At 42.7% G+C, this 19647-nt stretch overlaps 1 protein-coding gene across 2 annotated transcripts; it reads right to left on the reverse strand.

Annotated features, from left to right (window-relative positions):
- Nucleotides 1-557: 557 nt before the first annotated feature.
- Nucleotides 558-14667, reverse strand: thrap3b (thyroid hormone receptor associated protein 3b). 2 transcript variants are annotated; one of them, XM_079288322.1, is made up of 11 exons: nucleotides 14295-14667; nucleotides 10476-10630; nucleotides 6796-7641; nucleotides 5866-6486; nucleotides 5252-5418; nucleotides 4972-5083; nucleotides 4806-4881; nucleotides 4075-4250; nucleotides 3013-3238; nucleotides 2366-2533; nucleotides 558-2085 (listed from the first exon to the last, which is right to left on the reverse strand). In XM_079288322.1, the coding sequence occupies exons 2-11, from the start codon at nucleotides 10595-10597 to the stop codon at nucleotides 1858-1860; spliced, it is 2742 nt and encodes a 913-aa protein (XP_079144448.1). In that variant the 5' UTR covers nucleotides 10598-10630; nucleotides 14295-14667; the 3' UTR covers nucleotides 558-1857. The 2 variants fall into 2 exon arrangements, with proteins under 2 accessions (XP_079144448.1, XP_079144449.1); XM_079288323.1 differs by lacking the exon at nucleotides 2366-2533.
- Between the last annotated feature and the right edge of the window lie 4980 nt (nucleotides 14668-19647).

Below are 19647 nucleotides of genomic sequence, written 5' to 3' on the forward strand. Positions count from 1 at the left end.
AGACTGACAAAATGAGACACTCAAGACCTGATGGGTTGTGCTCATTCTGGGACAAATTGTTTATTCACACTTGTTTGTGGTCCTGAGCCGTCTATAACAGCTCCAAAAACATATTTAACATTGTTTTACCTCCTAAGTTAAAGTAGAAATACCACAATTTCCACACATTTCCCAACGCCATTCACAAAGAAATATACAGTATGTTATCCTGGAAAATTATAATAGGCTTCTTTGAACTACTTGCTGATATTTCATAGACAAAGAGTAAAACACAATTGACAGATTTATTGATTATGAAAGCAATCGTTACGATGCTTTATGGTTATTTTCTCACTTTTACTCAACTGTACAACCAACTTTGTGGCTAAAAGTTACCGCTTCACTACTTTCATACAATATAATTGGATGATTTTGCAATTCATATTTTTATTGCAGTAGAGTATGTGAGATCCCAGCAACTCAGGAGGTAAACCACAAACCACTTAACACAGTGAGCTGTCCGACGTTTCTACAGACGGTTCAGTCGTAGACCTCAACAATCACACTCAGAGTTGCCCTGAATCAAAGAAAAATTTATTGAAAATTAAAAGACAAAGAACTCCAAAGCTCTTGAGAACAGTACAAAAGTATTTAGCTTCAGATTAAACAAAAAGAAAAAAGTCCTAGAGTTGTGTTTAGTACATGCAGTATGTACAGTCAAAAGTGGGACGAAGCAGCAGTGAGAAACTAGGTCACGTCAATTCCTCTTAAAAACACACTGACTGGAGTCTAAACAGTTTTTTTTTTTCTTTTTTGATGAGAGGATTTACTGCAACTGTTGCATTAAAACAATTTGCCGTTTTCAGTTTGTATGTTCTCCTTTCCCCCGGATGTTGATTACAATATAATTTACCGGTAGGTCTTATAATTCTATACACTTAACTTTCTGTAATAACTATTCTTTGATTAAAAATCTAAATAAGAGGTAGCCACTTACCTAAATCGATATGACAGAGGCAGAAAAACTACATGTTTCTGTCTAAAGCAAAAATCAGGGGATTTTGGTGCCAAATTCTTTACAAGTTACACTTCTTTTAAACAGAAAACACCCACAATAAATGAGAATATACTGGAACACACACACACATAAAAATGTCTTCACTTCCTAATGAGAAATACAGGTGAAGTGGCACTACATGAAAAAGCCTGGATAATATAAATGACAAACATCGATCGTTCGGATTGGGGGGGGGGGGGTTAATCAAAATTGTTTTCATGGCTGATAATTTGACGATTGTGAGCCCTGAGCCCACCACCGATTGGTCCCGAGGAGCGAGGTATGAATCGAACGCGTCATGCAGTAACATCAAAGATTTATCACAGCCCCAAAAAAAAACAGAGAAAGAAAGAGAACGAGAAGGTGTCAATCATCGAATACCTTCCTACACTGAAACAGGTGGAGTTGCACCTCTCGTAGCCGGGGCTGTACCCTCTAACAGATTACACACGTAGTATTAGCTATATGTCATTTCTAAGGCACAAATGCATTTTGTCATATTTTCAAAGGATCTTTGTTGCCTCAGTATTTTCTCCCTTAAAACGATACAATTGAGTCAACTGGCTGCGGAAAAAATAAACAAAACCTTTACATAAAAACACTCTGAAATGAAGCTAACCTCACATACAAAACATAACAGAGTGCTGCTCCTCATTCAAGTCAGTTCTTTCTTCACTTAAACCGTGAGAAGGCTCAAACTCACTCAACACTTTTTTTTTGTTTTAACTATCAATGACGACATGACCTGGAGGGGAAAATAAAGAAGAACGCCCCCGTGACCGCTACGCCGCTGAAGATGCAGGATGACGGCGCGAGCTGCTCTACTGCTTCTGGGCGGCAGCGTCTCCCGGGCCCTTGGTGTCTTTACGTTCCACTTCCGCGGAGTCGTCTCCCAGCTCCCCCTCCTGTCCTCCCTGGAACATGTCGTGGGTCCACTTCGGGCTGCTGCCCCCCTTGCGGTAGACGAAGCGCCCCCGGCGGGGCGGGAAGGAACCCCGGCCTCTTCCGCGGCTGTCCACCCAGGTTTTCTCGCCGTCACGGTCATCATGCTGGAAGTGCACACAGGCAACGTTAAAAAGGTCAACTCGGACGTCCTTTACACAGCAGGAATATTAAAACCGGCGGGCTGGTCTAGCCCCGCCTCCCCCAAAACTCAACTCAACCCCAAAACTGCAGCGTGTACAGCAGCCTTGCTAAATTTAGCCATTATTCATTCTACCATTTAATGACATTATTTCTACTCTGACATGCCATGATGTCTGTGAAAAAGGGCCACGCTGTGAGAGCCTCGTCATGCCACTAAATCAATTAGCAGCTCCAAAGGCTCACCAGGTAATACTTCCTGCTCTTGGGAGTGTATTCAGGGTCCCATTCCTCCTCTGGAGGGCGCACTGCGGGATTTACATTTGCAGGGTTTCCATTGCTGCTGCTGCTGTTGTTGTTGTTGTTGCCTGGATAATTTCCCCTGCTCCACCCTCTCCCTCTGACTCTGGGGAACTGAAATCAAAACAACAAGGTGGATTCAAACTTGCAGTCAAGGGACAGACACATTTTCTACAATAAGATGGACGAATTTTTTATTATTATTAATATTTGATATTTTTGGCCCAAGTCAGAGTAAAAATAAGTAAAAGAAATCGACCCAGGGACGATGCGAACGACAGAACACAGATAAAAAGCCATACTGATGGAAATCAGGCATTTGTTTTAGTGATGAGGTGAAGTTCCACTGATTTACGCCACTTTACCTTAATAAAAATCAGGTCGTGCATGGAATATGTATGAGAGAGTGTCATCATCATTATCATCATCATCCACATTATGTTCCTTAGCATTAGGAGGAAGGAACAGAGCAGAGAAGCGTAGTCTACTGTGACGCCATTAGGACAAAGAATTGCAAGAAGATGAGATGTCAGTACGTCAGTGACAAAAGAACACCAATGCAGCAAGAGAGACCAGCGAAGACAGGAACTTACAAATCCACGGCCTCGGCCTCTCTCCGCGCTGTGGCCTTCATAGTGGCCTCTGTCTCCGGGCCCGCTGTAGTCGCGTGGAGGGTAGCGACCGTAGCCCTCCTCCGAGTGCTCCATCCCTTCCCCTCCCATGAACTCCTTGCCCCTGTAAGGCGGAGGGTAGGGGGACGGAGAGGAGGAGGAGGACGAGGAGGAGGACGGAGAGCGCTCACGCTTCTTCTTACCCTTCCTGCGAGCACAGAACGTCAAGGTTGGATGAGAGTCTCGTTTAAAGGAAAGAATGTGTCAAAACCAGTTTGGAGGTAAGATGAGCAGGTTGTGGAAGGTTTGGAGAGTGGTTGACATGACTCACGTTTTCACAACAAAACACAACCGCCTACAGTTTCAGTTCAGAAAGATGTGCATTACATTTTTGCACAAGCCCCTCCCCTAATATTTAACTGAAGCAGCACTGTGAACACATGCAGCAAATGTTTTAAGGAAAAAACAGCCTCAAGCAGTACTTCGATTTGTTTTTTTTAAAGTGCCGGATGTTCGACATTAAATGAACGCTTATTCAACCTTTCCTGCTGCTTCATATTAAGCTTGAACATTTGCACAATCTTAAGTCTATTATTTGCTCATTCCATTCTCTAAACACTCTGAAGCTCTTTTCATCTTAAAAAAGATATATTTTACACATTTCCTACTTCTGATTAATGACTCGATTTTTACAGTTTTCCCTTTTCTCAAAACACCAAGAAGGCTGTAATTCTGAGGTAGTTAGAGGAAAGCAATGGCAGTCGTCTCAAATCACAGCGCCTGACTATTTTGGACCAGTTAAGAAATGTAATGGATGAGAACAAAGCAGACTATGCCCACATATTCGTGGTGCGGTGTTCAAATTGAATTATGAGCGTGGGTGAAAAAAAGAAGGCGGCAATTGTTTGTCCTGCTCTGCTGCTGTAAATCCCCCAACATGGCAACAATAGCAACCACTTCTCCAACCGTTGGGTTCCCTGTGGCCTTGCTGCTGATGTGCAGGACTCTGCAGGGGGACGGGCGGAGACAACAGACTGAACCTACTTGGATTTCTTGTGGTGTTTCCCAGATTTCTCAGAGGACTTCTCTCTGCTCGCCCCTCGGGAGCCTCCGGGGCTCCTGCCTCCCTCGCGCTTGGAGTCCTTCCCAGCAAACCTCTTACGCCTTTCAATATCCAGGCGAAGGTCCATCACGTCGCCTTTGAACTTTTTAATTGGATCCTGCAGGAATGCGTGTTTATTAGCCAAGAAACCAGCTGTTTGTAAGACGTGTGGACAGATTCATGAATGCTACAAAACTGAAATGAAATGACTGCATTACAAGTAAAAATGAACATGTGTTAAGTGTTGTGTTCCCTCTAGTGGTTAAAACGACTTTTCACAATATAATATCAAAGTATTGGTGGAAACCAGCAGCATGCATGTCGCTCAAAAAAACAAATAGAATTTTACAGGGTTTTTTTGTAGCTTGATTTTTTGTCTTTCAAGAAGAATACTTACAAGGTAAAGGCACTGATAAGCATCCCTTGAGAGGCTTGGACTCGGATCTTAATTCACTTCCTTTTAGCCTTTGCTCGGGCTCGTACATACCCAATCAATAACCATATCTCATAGGCTGGGGGGGCTTGCTCGGCACTTACAAAACACAATTGGGCTCTTTTGATTTAGAAAAATGCATCCTTTGAAAGAAAAGCACAAAGCTGAACACTGCTGATTTTGGGTCGTCTCAAAATGTTGCTTGTTCCAAATACGTCAAATTTCAAAATGGCGGGTCACCTTGTAGCTGGTCTCCTCCATATCCTCAAACAGGTGAGAGTGCCTCTTAAAAGCACTGGGGGAAACATCGATTCTCCTGGGAGAGGAGGAGAAACCGCTGATGTCAAGAACAGATTAGCATTTTTAGAAGCTGAAACCACCTCGGATCAGATAGACGTTGAGGTACCTGTGGATTTCTGGGCTCTTCCTTGGCTTCATCATTTCTACCTCTGCAGCTTTTCTTTGGTACATGGCAAACCGCTCACTTAAAGTCATGTCTGACGATTGGAAGTGTTGCGCTGCGAATAAAGAACAACAAACTGTTAATCCAAGACACAGCAGCGCCGGCTGATTGAACATATAATCGAGTAACGAAATGTCCGGTGGATCTCATGGACTGTCCAAACTCCCGTCGTCTTGTCATCTCGAGTCTGCAGGGACACAAGGCAGCAGAGATCCCACTTTACCTTTGATGTAGTGCACGATTGAGACTATGTGCTGAGCAAACAGCTCAGAGGGGCTGCGACGGAGCTGTGGCGACTGAACGTGCTGGAAAATGGAACGAAACTCCGGATCTTTCTTAGTGGGATTCTGCAGCTCTCGGGCCACGAGGCGCTCTTTAGACAGGGAGGAGCTGAGGGAACAGAAGAGGAACATTGAGACGTAAAAACATCTACAGCATCGGCCCAAATACAGGATGAGCCGGCCGCAGTTCGAACATACAAAGTCCTTTTCCCCAAACACCTGTTTTAGTATGAAAATTGTAATTTGCACATTCAAAAATTGAATTGAATCATCTGTAAAGCCAAGAATTACCAGAGCAACACAAGGTCATGATGGCAAACTCAGACTAAAGCTGCAGCAAATCATCCTGACCGCTGTGGGAGGATGTGATTCATGTAAAGCTCTTCACATGTGGGCTTGACATTCTATGATATTTGGAGTGCGTCACGTTTCCCTTGTATGAGACAAATGGCTGCAAAGACGAGGATCTGTTGAAATTGTCCCCTCTGTTTGTTGGAAAAGGAGAGGTCTTATGTTCCGGCCAACATGCTAATATTGCATGAACGGTTATAAATACCTGGGCATTTCTTGTACAGAACCGATTTTGTGTTCAAAGTCGTCCCTTGATGCAGACGGGTGTCGCACAGGTGACTCCTCGCGGCGAGGGAAAGCTCCAGGAAACAGCGGGCGCTCCTTCTCTCTGGAGGTTGCGGGAGGGGACAGACTCCTTCTGGACTTCTCCTTGTCTTTCTTCTCCTTCTTCTTGGACTTCTCCTCCTTCTTGGAGCTGTGCTTGCGGCCTCGGTATAACTCCTCCTCCGTGTGTTCAAGGGGCTCTGCCTCTTCAGCATCTCTGCGGCTCTTCTCCTTAACCGGCGGGTAGGACGTGGAATAGCTCGGCTCGTCCCCCCACTTCCCGAAAATGTCCCGAGCGGTGAGGGTGGTTTTGGCCTCCCCGTCCTCATCAATGTCCCTCTCTTTCAGCCCGTGCGACTTGAGGAACTCCTCTTCTCCGGCGTCGAAGAAAGGCAGGGTCTTGTCCTCCTTGGAGTCGCTCAAAGAAGCGGACGAGATGTTGAAAAGGTCTCCAGACATGCCTCCTTTCTCCAGCTCTCGCTCGCGCTCTGCGGTGCTCTCTTTATCGCGACCGTTCTCCTTTTCAGCAGCCTGCTTTTTGTTTTTGTTCTCGGCCAAGAACCTGAAACAGAGAACCAGACGGCGCTTTAGTACCTGCGACGCTCGTTGTAGGACTCACATTGAGATAAGCATACTCACGTAACCACCACCGTCCTAATTACCGGTAAGTGGGATTTCACACAACTTCATCAACGGCCGGCTACATTCTCAACGCACTTAAAATCTGGAGTTTTACGTTTTCCTTTTTAACCTGTATTCCTCCAGGGAACTTTGAAAAAAAGGCTAGACGTGTTTGAAAGAAAAATAAGGTAAGACTAGAAAAGAACACCATGTAACTACATTCAAAGAACTACAAACGGACTAGACCTACTTTTTGAAGGCAGCAGAGATCACAGTCTTATCTTCACATTTGGCCTCTTCCTTCGAGAAGAACCCAAAGCCGCTGAAGGACGCCGTTTGTCCGGACTTCGTGGGGCTCTTTGCTGGAGGGGACACGGTGCCGATGGTTTTCCACATAGGACCGCCAGTCGTGGGCCCTTTGCTGTCAGGACCAGTGGGGCCACCTTCTTTCTTAGTGTCTGGGCTGATTCGTTTAGGACTGGTGTCATAGTCAATCCATTTACCTCCGGATGCCTTCTCGATGGCACTGCCGTCTGCTGCCAGACCCGATTTCTCTCCCTGACTTTCTAGCTTGTCCGTAGCATCCTTGGAGCCGGGCTTGCCCTTGCTGCCGCGATGATGCGGCGACGAGGACCGGGACCGCGACGAGTAGCTGGAGTGCTTGGAGCGCCGAGATCCCCGCGAGGACGAGCGGTCGGAGTAGTGGGAGCGGCTCCGGCTGCCAGATCGCTTCTTGGGCGTGCGGGAGCGTGAGCGGCCCCTCCTGGGGCTGTGCGCATGGTGGTCCTGGTCGTGGTGGCGATCGTGCCAGCCTCCGCCGCCACCACCGCTGCCGCCACCGCCGCCGCCACCGCCACCACCACCGCCGCCACCACCACCACCGCCCTGCCAGTTGGACTTATAGCCGTAGCCGCCTCCTCCCCTGTTCTGGTAATGGCTGCGTGGGTAATAGCCTCGGTTTCTGGCACGGTAGTGGTAGGGCCTCCGGAAGCCTCGGTTGTAGCCTCGGAACCCTCCTCTGTTGTTCTGATAGTCCCTGGAAGGATAGTTTCTGTAGGACGGAGAGTGTGAGCGAGAGCGGGAGCGAGACCTGGAGCTGGAAGAGGGAGAGAAAGACAGAAGACAATGTATGTTATTCGGGGAATAGCATGTGTTGTAGCCGAACACAAAGATCAACCTTGCAAGTCAAAAGCCACGCAGTCCGCACATTTAAGGCACACATTTAAAAGCTGTGCATTTAAAAGCCTTGAAACTGATTTCATGGTGGAGTTCTAAACTCCAAAAAATGTTAACATGCCAGGGTACAACCTACACATGGTGGCACAAACAGCCTCCTTCAGGATGTCGCCTGCAGTGAACCGGCCCTCTTGAAAGTGATCTTAGCTGCTCTGAGGCATGTGATGCACCCGGTGGTTATACTTCGTATTGTCACCTGAGGGTTTATTGGCTTCTTGCTCAGGTGTTTGAGATCGTCTTGTATTTCCTGTGTGTTGAGGGCTGCACCCTGGAGAAGGTTGTTTGTGCCGCCAAGCGTGTTTAATAACCCAGCTCTATCTGAACGTGTACGATCGTTGTCTCTGTTTGTTTTTTGAAGTTCGCCATGAAATAGATCTGATGAAAGGCTTCTTAACTTTTTACCAGAAGAGGGCCTTGGACCTTCTTTTTTTTTTACTTTTGTGTTCCCTACCAAAAAACGTTCTTGACTTTTTCATTGCCTTTTGAAAATAAAATGCAATTGCGAAATTCAGAGCCAGCTGTAAAAGACAAAAAGGAGTTTAGCTGTACAACAGTAGTCAAACGGAACATCAGTGCATGGTTTAAATCATTCTACTACCATCCACACCAACCTGACATGATCCCAAAGGATTTATTTATGCAAAAATTCAAAAAATAAATGTGATTTAGAAGATGTATTGTCCAGTTTCTCTCCCGTTATTAAACCTGAAATAAATAATGTGATTAGTCTATTGACAGAAAATGTATCAGGCAACTACTTAAATGATCGATTTATTGTTTGTCATTAAGCAAAAATGTCAGAAATTCACTGGTTCCAACGTTTAAAATGTAAGCATTTATTTGTATTCTTTGTCTTCCATATTAATAAAGCTGCAACACCTATGTGTTTAACTGTTGCTTGGGTAAATTAAGCAATTTGAGGACTTCGCTTTCGGGTTTGACCGGGTTTGACCGATAACACTTATACTATGACAACTTCTCAAAACTCATTTATCTGAGATTCAAAAAGTATCATAAAAACGATTCCTCCTGTTTTATAGAGCCCCAGGTGTACACAGTGGCCCCCAAAGCTGTGTACTGGGTAACCTTGACAGGAGACAGAGGCCTACTACTGCCCACTGTCAACAGGGGGCGATGTAAGCTCAGTGATGGCAGGGAAGTAGCTCCAATGAGCACCGCGTGGTCTCCCGTCATTCCCTCCAAGAGGCACAAATGTAAACAAAAACTTAACTTGCATACAGAATATCACACAACGGTCTCCTGTGCCAAGAATCACTTCTTAAACTGCTTTTAGCATAACCCTGAAGTGGGAATAATACAACAGAGGAAAAGACAAAACACATGATGACAGACAGAATGTAAATTGTAAATTCAGGGATATGAGAAATGTGACGATGACTGACACACTGTTAACACCGCACCTGTCACGATGGCTTGTAAAGCCACAGACAAAAACATTACGTTTACAACTACATGCCAGCTACATATTTATCCCGTGTACCTTTTCATCGGAGCAGAGCAGTCCTGGACAAAAGACGGTGTCGTCCCACAAGCAGGACAGTCTGTGTGGCTTTAATTTATGTGATAGACACCCAGGACGCAACCTGCTCTAATCCACTGAGGGAGGAGGCAGTGGAGGGGGAGGGAGGAACAACAAGGCCAAGAGCACTCGCTCTCGACTCCTTTTTCCGTTTGCCAATCATTGACCTGCGGCGTAGCAATGCTCTTTTCAAAGAAAAAACATCCAGTCCAACAGCTCAGCGTCTGTGAAAGCGCGTTAACCCCCGACCTCCAAACACAAACATGGACCGACAACAACAAGAAGGCAGCCAGCGTGGGAAGCACTCCCTCACTTGAAACACTACATAAATAAATACATCATATTGGGAATATGGGTTGCCATCTTAAAACTGTAGCACATCTCACAAATATAGATGACTGCAGATTGCAGTTATCTGCAGAAGAAAGAAGCCGAGCCGATGCAAACAGCTTGAGGCTCTGTCGGCCTTTTCTCTCACATAGGAAACACATTTATGCAAATTGAGCGCAAACATAGAACGAGTGAGGCCCGGTAACAGAAGAGCAATAAGGAAATTACTTCGAGTTCACAATATCAAGTGTGCATCTGGTACGTCCTTGATGGACATATAGACATGGGCGGACTCACGGTGGACAGTTTTAAATAAAGAATTAAAATTGATGCAGCAGAACCAGACATGTCATCTGTTTTGTTCCATTTGTTGCATTTCTCAATGACACTGAAGTGATTTCACTTCAGTGTCATTGACAAATAAATGGTGAGTAAACACACAACTGAAACTTGAGCAGGCCGTTTCCTTATTGCTCTGTACTGTCCTACAAACAGAGCCAGATATTTTTACACCAGTGCACTATAGCTGATGATTCTGAACCACATCCTGCATATCATACAATCTATGAAGACACCCATTTGTAATATCAATTCAAACCCCCAAAAATAGCCCCCACTTTCACGAAGTAAACGTATATAAATACTAACAGTAGTTAATTACATTCATGAAACAAAACTGTAATAGTAGCTGTCATCACTGTGCAAAATGTTGTTTAAAAACTACGTTTTAAATAGTGAGTGGAGCGCTGCTGAATATGAACCACAAACACTTAAAAAAAGATAATGGTGGAGGTTAATGTCAGAAACTCAAAAACTGGATTTACCTATAGCGACGTTTTCTGGATCTTGAGCGGGAGCGGCTCCGAGAGTGAGACCTGGAGTAAGACCTGGATTTGGACCTCGATCTGGAGCGGGACCGAGCTGGGGAATCCGGAGCCTTCGACATCTTTGCACTCAGACCAGTCAAACTGTTCTTCTCCTTAAAAACAAAATGAGAAAACAAGTTAATTTGATTGGTTTTACTTAATGTTCACAAGGGGAATGAAACCAATACAACGTTAAGCAATTGTGCCCTTCAAAAAAATAAATAATAATTCAAACAAATCCGGGGGGGTTCTAAGAACATACAGGAAGTTACAGATAGTCACATCCTGTTCTATCTATATGTAAGACACTTGTAGATTGCAGACCACATTACAACTATATTTTGGCCCTAGTAAAACCTGGGCCGCCTCGATCTCGTGCGGCGCGTGTGCATGACATCAGAGCAAGTATGAGCGATGTGGAACAGGTTGAGCTTCTGTGCAGCACGATGTGAAGGCTGCTGCTGAAGAGAAGCGAGGTCTGGCTCAACGTCAAGAACAAATCATCCTGAACAGTGCAGCTGTACAAAAGCACGACCCTTCCAATGACAGGATACAGCCTACGACCAACAATCAGCTCTGTGGGTAACTGTATTGAAGTAAGGCTATGGTGAGGAGCTTGCGCTGCGTGTGATACTTACACACACATATATATATATATATATATATATATATATATATATATATATATATATATATATATATATATATATATATATATATATATACACACACATATACATATATATATATATATATATATACATATACACACATATACATATATATATACATATATACATATACACACACATATACATATATATATATATATATACATATACACACATATACATATATATATACATATATACATATACATATACATATACACACATACATATACATACATATATATACATACATATATATACATACATATATACACATATACATATATACACATACATATATATACACATACATATATATACATAAGTCCTCGCTTCTCTTCAGCAGCAGCCTTCACATCGTGCTGCACAGAAGCTCAACCTGTTCCACATCGCTCATACTTGCTCTGATGTCATGCACACGCGCCGCACGAGATCGAGGCGGCCCAGGTTTTACTAGGGCCAAAATATAGTTGTAATGTGGTCTGCAATCTACAAGTATATATACAGTCCTTCGTTGGGGGCGAAGGGGTTAAGACGCTGAACCACAACATCTCTGGATGCAATCTGGCCAGACTTTCAGTAATCTCCCTCCCTCATTTATCATTGTCTCTCTACTACTGCGATGTAATAAAAGGCATAAAATCTCAGGTAAAAAGATTCAAGATGCCGTTATAAAATGTTTAAACTTAGATCCGTGAAGTACGATGTTTGTTTTGTCACCACAAAAGAAGAACAAACACGGGATGCTTTCCGTTGATGGCCCAGCCCTAACTTTGACGTAAACAAACAGTGCTTGAGTTAAGTGACATTGTCCCCTTACCAAACTATTGAATCAACACTAACCGAAAATGACAACCCCATGTGCAACATGGCATCACTTATTTCATCCCAACCCTTGAGATAAAGAAAAAATATATTCTTTATGTGTACATACGTTAAGAAAAAAATGCATATATATGCTAGTTAGCAAGGAGAAAAATATAAATACTAAAAAGAATTGCAGCATGTGTCTATCTTGATGCCTATTTGCCAAGATGTTCCAAATTACCGAAAATATGTTTTCTCTTCATGCATCTTTTCTATAAAATGGAGATCAGAGTCTCTTGCACAGCAGCGGCCTTGGTCTGGAGCAGGTAGTGCTGCTGTTACTACAACAGGGACTCCTTAGTGCTAAAAAAAAAAAAGGAAAAGGCAGTGTACTAATGACGTCAATCTGCTATTCCATTGGTTAAATCAAAGTCTGAAGCGCTTGCGTCTTATTCAAGATTCCCTTTGAGAGCCCAATGAAATGCACTGAATGCTATGGCTCTTTTTTTCTATGTATGAAAAGACAACAGTGGCTACGTGTAAAAGAATAGTTGCTACAAGGTTTCCCCTGCTTCTAGAAATCTGAAGCAGGCCACTCAAGGGTACTATCGACCACCAAAGGCTCTCGTTGCTCTTCTGCTGAACCTCAAACATTCAATACACATAATTAAGGTACCTCTTTGCATGCCCTGCTTAGGCTACCTCAATCACATTAGTCCCATGTTAAATAAGGGAAACCCCCCTCTCGCATCAAGAAACGACATGCATGCTAATCATTTCAAACGTAAAGTTATAGTTGCGAGTTGTACGGCTGAAATTCTCAACAAGCAGGTTTCAACGAGCAAGGTTAATATGCAAGAGCTGTGAAAACTAAGATAGTAGCCTAAAAGCACACAGAGAATTATGATATAAATTATTATGATATTATTATTATTATTATGATTATAAGTATGATAGCCAAGGCAATATGGGTGACAATTAGGTATTTTTAACAGTTTATATTCATAGCATCCTCTCTGAATCGGTTCTTCCCTGCAGACCTCATGTATGGCGCCCTGAATGATAATTACAAGGAGGTGCATGAGTGAGTTGACTTTCACCGCATTATCTACGGTGTGCGACCAAAGCACAGCTCTCCCCTTGACATCAAAACAAAAAATAGACATAAAAGGTAGCATGAAGAATTTCAGGTTTTTCCATTTCATCACTGGCAAAGATCTTTGACAGTCTGTACCGCTTCAAGTCCGGTTATCATCTATTAGAATAAAGCATCATTTTAAATATGCAACACTTTACTTTCTTGTTTCTGTAGCTCTAACTCATTATCTATCAAATAATGTATGCTTTAAAAAAAGCTGAGAAGTAGCTGGACTGGTTGTGTTCTGTAATTGTGGAAGAAATATATGTGAGACTTGTGAACTGGAAAGGTCCAGGGCAGTAGCCTTTGATTACACTGTTGAGCTGCTTGTAATTTACTTGAGTAGTTGCATTTCATGGTACTTCTACACATTTTGGAAGCCAACATTGTGCCTGTGACTCCACTGCATGCATTTCAAAACAAAGGAGACTAACTACTTTGCAGATTCTAATCATCAGTACAAATGAATAAATTATGGTGTATTATTATGGATTTAGCTACCCTGTAGTATATTAAAAACCCTCATCTACCAGCTGAAATATTGAAGTAATGTACATCAATAATTATAATCTAGTCAGAAAACGATAATATATATGATGCTGAAATATCCATTATGCACAATGAGTACTTTTACTTTTGGTACTTCAATTGGAGTACGATTATGAAGGCGTGCCTTTTAACGCCACGCTACTTGTAACAGAGTATTTCTTACAGTATAGTATTGCTACTTTTGATGAAATAAAAACATCTGAATACTTCTTCCGCCACTGGATATACAAGTCACGAACACAAGCCCCTGGGTTCAATGGTTCATCGATCCTTTTGGTTGTAGGTTTAGCTGACGTTAGTTAACTGCGTTAATAATCACCATTTCAGGCTACGACGTCGTATAAGATTACCTGTCCACCACATCAACAGCAAATATAACTAACAACAAACAAAACAATGTAAACTACATGAAGCTAGCTTCGCTAAACGTGCAGCTGCGGGGCCACACGGCACCGTAATCAACACTGAAGTCCAATATCACTGACTAGAGCTATCGATACAGACGGGCCACCGTTAACATGCTTAACGTTACCATTAGCGAAGCAGTGACCGAAGCAGTGGACGCTCCTGACTTCAACTATCAACTTAGCTACAAAATGAAGTTACAATTACCTTTCCCCCGTTTTCACAAGACTGGTCAAGGCTCGTGTTTATGAATAAATGTTAGTATAAGTAACGTTAGAGTAGCTAACTGTGGAGGCTGCTCGTCTGGTCCTCCTTCCTGGTTCTACTCCGTGGTTTCACTGTAACGTTACGAGTGTAAGCTGATGTTAGCAACCTAGCTTGTTTAGCAGCGGGATCGTTGCCAACTAGGCCACCAAAACAGACGCACTGCGCCCTTAGAACAGGGTAGGCGCCCGGACTGCTGCGACATGCGCCATTATATGTACCTGCGGATGCTTCTATGTGTTTTTAAAATGTGCTAAATGGAAGTTTTTGGCGGCATTACGCTCTAACGATCGAGAGACACAGTTAGCTCGCGATGCTACATTTGCTACGCCCTAATCGCGCGAGAGTTTGTGTGTCGTGAAGTGTTGATGTCCGGGAGGCGAAGCTATGGGGCAAAGGCAGGGTCAACTTTCCTCTGAGGGTGTGATGGAGTAGAGTATCTGGTGCAGTGTTGTTCTCGCTGTAACACCTGTTGCACAGGTACGTGGCTGGGTTAATATGCCTGACGCTCCCCGTTCTCCTCCCCTCTCTGTGTAACTGATTAAACACAAATGCCCTACTTTAGGAATATGCAGTGCTAGTGGAAGAAGTAGGCTACGCTACTTAGATCTGTTTGTAAAAACACTCTGTTACAAGTAAAAGTACTGCATTCAACATTTTACTGAAGCAGATCAGCAAAAGTGTTGACATCAAATTATATTTAAAATATCAAAAGTAGAAGTAGTCTTCTCATTATGCAGAATGGCCCATTTCAGAATCATATTATTACTGGGTTATAATTATTGATGAATTAATGTGTTCATCACTTTAATGTTGCAGCCGGTAAAGATGGAGCTCATTTTAACTACTTAGTGTATATACGGCAAGGCAGCCTAACCTAGAACAATATTTACATTTTGTATTAATAATCTCAATCTGCAAAGTAAGTCAGATAAATCTGGTGGAGTGAAAAGTGCAATATTTGCTACTGAAATGTAGGAGCGAAAGCTCTGCTTTAAGTATTTATAACCTGCATCATAGGTTTCCCTCGATGGATCCCTATAGAGTTTACATCAGTGGGGCAGCACAGAAGTGTTTTCTTGTTGCGGAAAGAGACTTTGCTTTGATTATTACCGGATCAACATCCATAAGGTCAGTTTGTATTGTTTATTAGTGACAGATATTCGCATTTTCCCAAACAAAGTGCCAAATTACCAGCTAACATCTCAGATTTGGTTCCTGGTAATCAAAGAATTAAGAACTTCCTGCGCACTTATGTGACAAAATTACTTTGGTTTTCCACTTTCATACCGCCATGCATGAATATATTCTATACTCATATATGGTAAGGGCACATTATTTATGTCGTCATGGTTTTCAGAACCTCCTTTGTGGTTTTCTGATAGGAAAAACAGTTTCAAGCTGTTTTTCTTAGAACACCAGTGACACATTTACAGAAATATATCAATGTGGTTTGTTCCTGTAAATAAACAAGTGAAATGATAATAATTGTCAGGATCCTCTCACACTGACTTTTCCTTTTTGGGTTAATTACTTCATTGAAACAAAAGACCCTTTGACTTTTTTTAGAAATGTCTTTTGTGTGTCAAACACACAGCTGTCTTTTAGCTTGGCGTTGGTGTCCATAGAGTCTGTGCTGCACTATTTTTATCAGACTAAAAGCCACGTTACTCCTCCTATCACAGAGACAGATTTCACCCGGGACACCAGGGCCCACTCGGCCTCGGCCAAAAACGCAAATACACTTAGTTACTAAAGTTACAGTCTGTCTCATCTCACTGACATCTTTCCTGTTAGAGAGTTAGAATCATCTTTAGTCATTTCTTCCAATAGGGACGACCGTTACGTCAGTGTATATTCAAGGCTGAGTGATGTGTGGCGAATTTTGGTGAGATGTTTTGAATCAAAATATAGAAAAAATGTGTACAAAATATGTTAATACATGTAGAACAAGTAATTGATGTAGTACAGTAATATTATATATATATATATATATATATATATATATATATATATATATATATATATATATATATATATATATATATATATATATATATATTCATACTGTATTGGATGCTAGTTGAATTTAATCCAAAACTTGAAAATCAGGTGCACCACTAAAGACTGTCATCCCAGTTCATGCACTGGGATGAAGTGCAGCTGCAGCCTCAAAACCCAACTGTCTGTCTGTCGCTCCCTGTGATAACAACACGTCATCTGGTCCACAGTCCGCATAAAAGACCTGGTTTGAATTCCTACAACCCCGCATGGCACTCTGTGATCATGTCGCTCCTCGTTGACCTTTGGCTAAGACATGCAAACAGTCGCAGCACAGGTGCTGGACACTTGGATGAGCCAAAATTAAAATTACCCCCCCCCCCCCCCCCTTCCCTCCGTTGGCCACAATATGACGGGCAGACATGGCTCCTTGTCTGTCACTCACTGTTAGAAGCTGTTTATGTGGCATCGCCCGAAGCTCTGAATTACAAGTGGCAGAGGGCAACTCTGACCAGTGAGCTCCCGAGATGAAAAGTGAAATAAGAGTCAGTGGGATTAAAGGGGATTGTGGCAGCAACATGAAGCGTGTGGAGCATTTTGTGTCATCATTCAAAATAGAACAGAGAAAACAAGCAACGAGCAAGAATACAACGACAGCAATGGAGCACAAACAAGTCCTGAAATATTATCTTTCATTTAGTGATAGGATATCTTGATGAACTTATTTATTTCTCTGAAGTAGAACAAGTGACTTTTTCCTCTAATTGAAGCAAAATTGCATCAAAAGTAAAACACAAAGAACTTACTTAGAGACCATTACAACTTAGAGACCATTACATCTTGCACTCATAAGAAAGCTGTGAAGGCTGTAAATGAGTGTACTGCGTTCTGTGGTGGAGGAAGTAATCTATTCCTTTACTTAAGTAAAAGTAGAAATATTGAAACATAAATATTCCATTACATGAGTAAAAGTCATCAATTCAAAATATGACTTTAATAAAAATACGAGTATTTTGATACTTTAAATGTACTTAAAGTATCAAAAATAAAAGTACTCATTATTGAGAATGGCTCCTTCAAAAGTGTTATAGAACATTAGAACATTCTGTCTGTGCAACTTTAATGTTGTATAGTTCTTCAATATGGAGACATGTTTAGATACTTTAAATACTGCAATAGTACTGCATCACATCATACAAACATATGACGTGTTTAGATAAAGTAACTAGTAGTGTCAAATAAGTGTATTGGAGTAAAAAGTACAGTATTTCCCTCTGAGATGTAGTGGAGTAGAAGCATGAACCTTCAACTCCACTTACAAAAAAACCTAGCAGCACAAAGAATGTAAGATCTGTAAACACCTGTGAGAGAGATAGAAAAGCAAGTAAAAGGCTCACCTTGCAGGGGAGAGTGAGAGCGAGACGTCTCTCTGCCTCCTCGTCTATAGAAACGTGTGAGGAAGAAACCTCAGTGGTGGTTGTTGGGAACGAAGCACCCGCCACTGTCTGACAAGCACTTGGTAAAATCACATCTCAAATATAAATAGTTGACCCTCTGGAAGCGTTTTTCAGTGATGTTGCTGTTGTTTGAAGTGATGATCTGGGGAGTTCCAGTATGCCTTCGCTTCCACACGTTGAGATGCCCTGCAGGGGTCTGCTGCTGATTCCTCAGGAACACACAGACGGATTAAAGGTGCATCATCGTTTATACTCGACGCTGATCCCATCTCATTTGTCGTGTGAGGGATGGACAGGTTGAAACACTCAGCTACATGACAGACATTTTGAACTGTGTATCCTGTTGCTTTTGGCTGAAAGTCCAGTGTAAACGTAAGCGGCGAGTAGCCACGCTTCAGCCTCAGCCCTCTTCTCAGATCACAGACGTTTTTAGCCAACCTGACCAAAATTCTGTCATGTCAATGCACTGCATGTAATGTATTCTTTTCTGAATCTATAGTCGCTGCTGTGATTTGATGTCGTTGTCCTGTCATGGGTTGGATGTTGCGTGTCGCCTTACTTTCTGGTTTAATGAATGTTATATGAAGGGAAATAGAGAGACACTGACACTCAGGCTGATATCTGTGCTTCCACTTTGATTGGGCAATAAACCAACAGGATCAATGTGGGTTTAGAGATAGCATCCTGACAGAAGCTAAAGAAGCCCTACACGACGTCACATTGTGGTGTTCAAACACGGATGCTTGTCGTATCACAGTCATAAAGAGGTCTTGCAAAAAACAAACTGTTCAGAATCCCTGAAGAGCAACAGGATAACATAACTCTATTTGGATGATCTTACCCAGAGCTGGTAACCATGCTATCATTTGCTAATTAGCACGAAGCACAAAGTTCAGCTGAGGGGAATGTCAGTACTTTTGCTGGTTTTTTGTATGATTCATCCTCTGGGGAACACGAATGTGTGTACAATATTTTATGACAATCCATCCGATAGTTGTTGAGATAGTTCAGTCTCAACCAAAGTGGTGTGCCGACCGACAGTCATTGCCGTCAATAAGTAAAGGACGACCGCAGTGTTGCACCTGTCTCGTGTAACCGGAGTAACGTTAACATCCACTGATTGGACAAACAATGGAAACACAATAGAACCATGAATTGCAGAGACAGAGAAGTAGATGGGGTCTCATTATGCACAACGTGGAGCGACTCTTTGTATGCGGCGCTGCATTGTTTGGTGAGAAAGCTTTCCACTTACACAGTCTCCACCCAAACCAGAGCAAACAGAGACAGACAAACATGTCCTCCCCCCTGCGGGTTTCTGTCCAGAATCACATCTCTGTGCCCAGCGGTGGCATGGTCGCATTGAACCCAGCTCCAGTGTATTCTGTGAGTCATTCGATATGCTATAGCGACCCTGTGACAGATGCACTGTGACCCCAAACCCGTCGGCCGCTGCAGCAATGAGAAAGTCCTGTTTGAGGACAACGTTACCTGGAGCTGAGGGGAAAAGAGCAGCGACCACAAGGCTTCTAATATTTGATTGCTGGAGTGCATTATAGCAAGTGGACAGCAAGTCTTATGCACACACCTTTGATCCCTTGGCTGGAGTTCCCCTCAGAGCTGGACCGGGTCAGTTCTCTGCTCTGTGTAACATAAAGCCACAGCCAAACACAAACAGGCTGAAAACAGAGGCACCCTGTTGAAATATAGCCCCCTTTGTTTTCTCTATTTCATACATAAAATCCCATTTCCCAGAGACAATTTCCTGTCTCTCTACACTTTCAACTGTCAAATAAAATAAAAGAATAAAATAAAAATGTAGTTGCTTTCAAATCAGA

Source organism: Melanostigma gelatinosum, assembly GCF_949748355.1.
Source record: "Melanostigma gelatinosum genome assembly, chromosome: 17".
NCBI classification, from domain to species: domain Eukaryota; kingdom Metazoa; phylum Chordata; class Actinopteri; order Perciformes; family Zoarcidae; genus Melanostigma; species Melanostigma gelatinosum.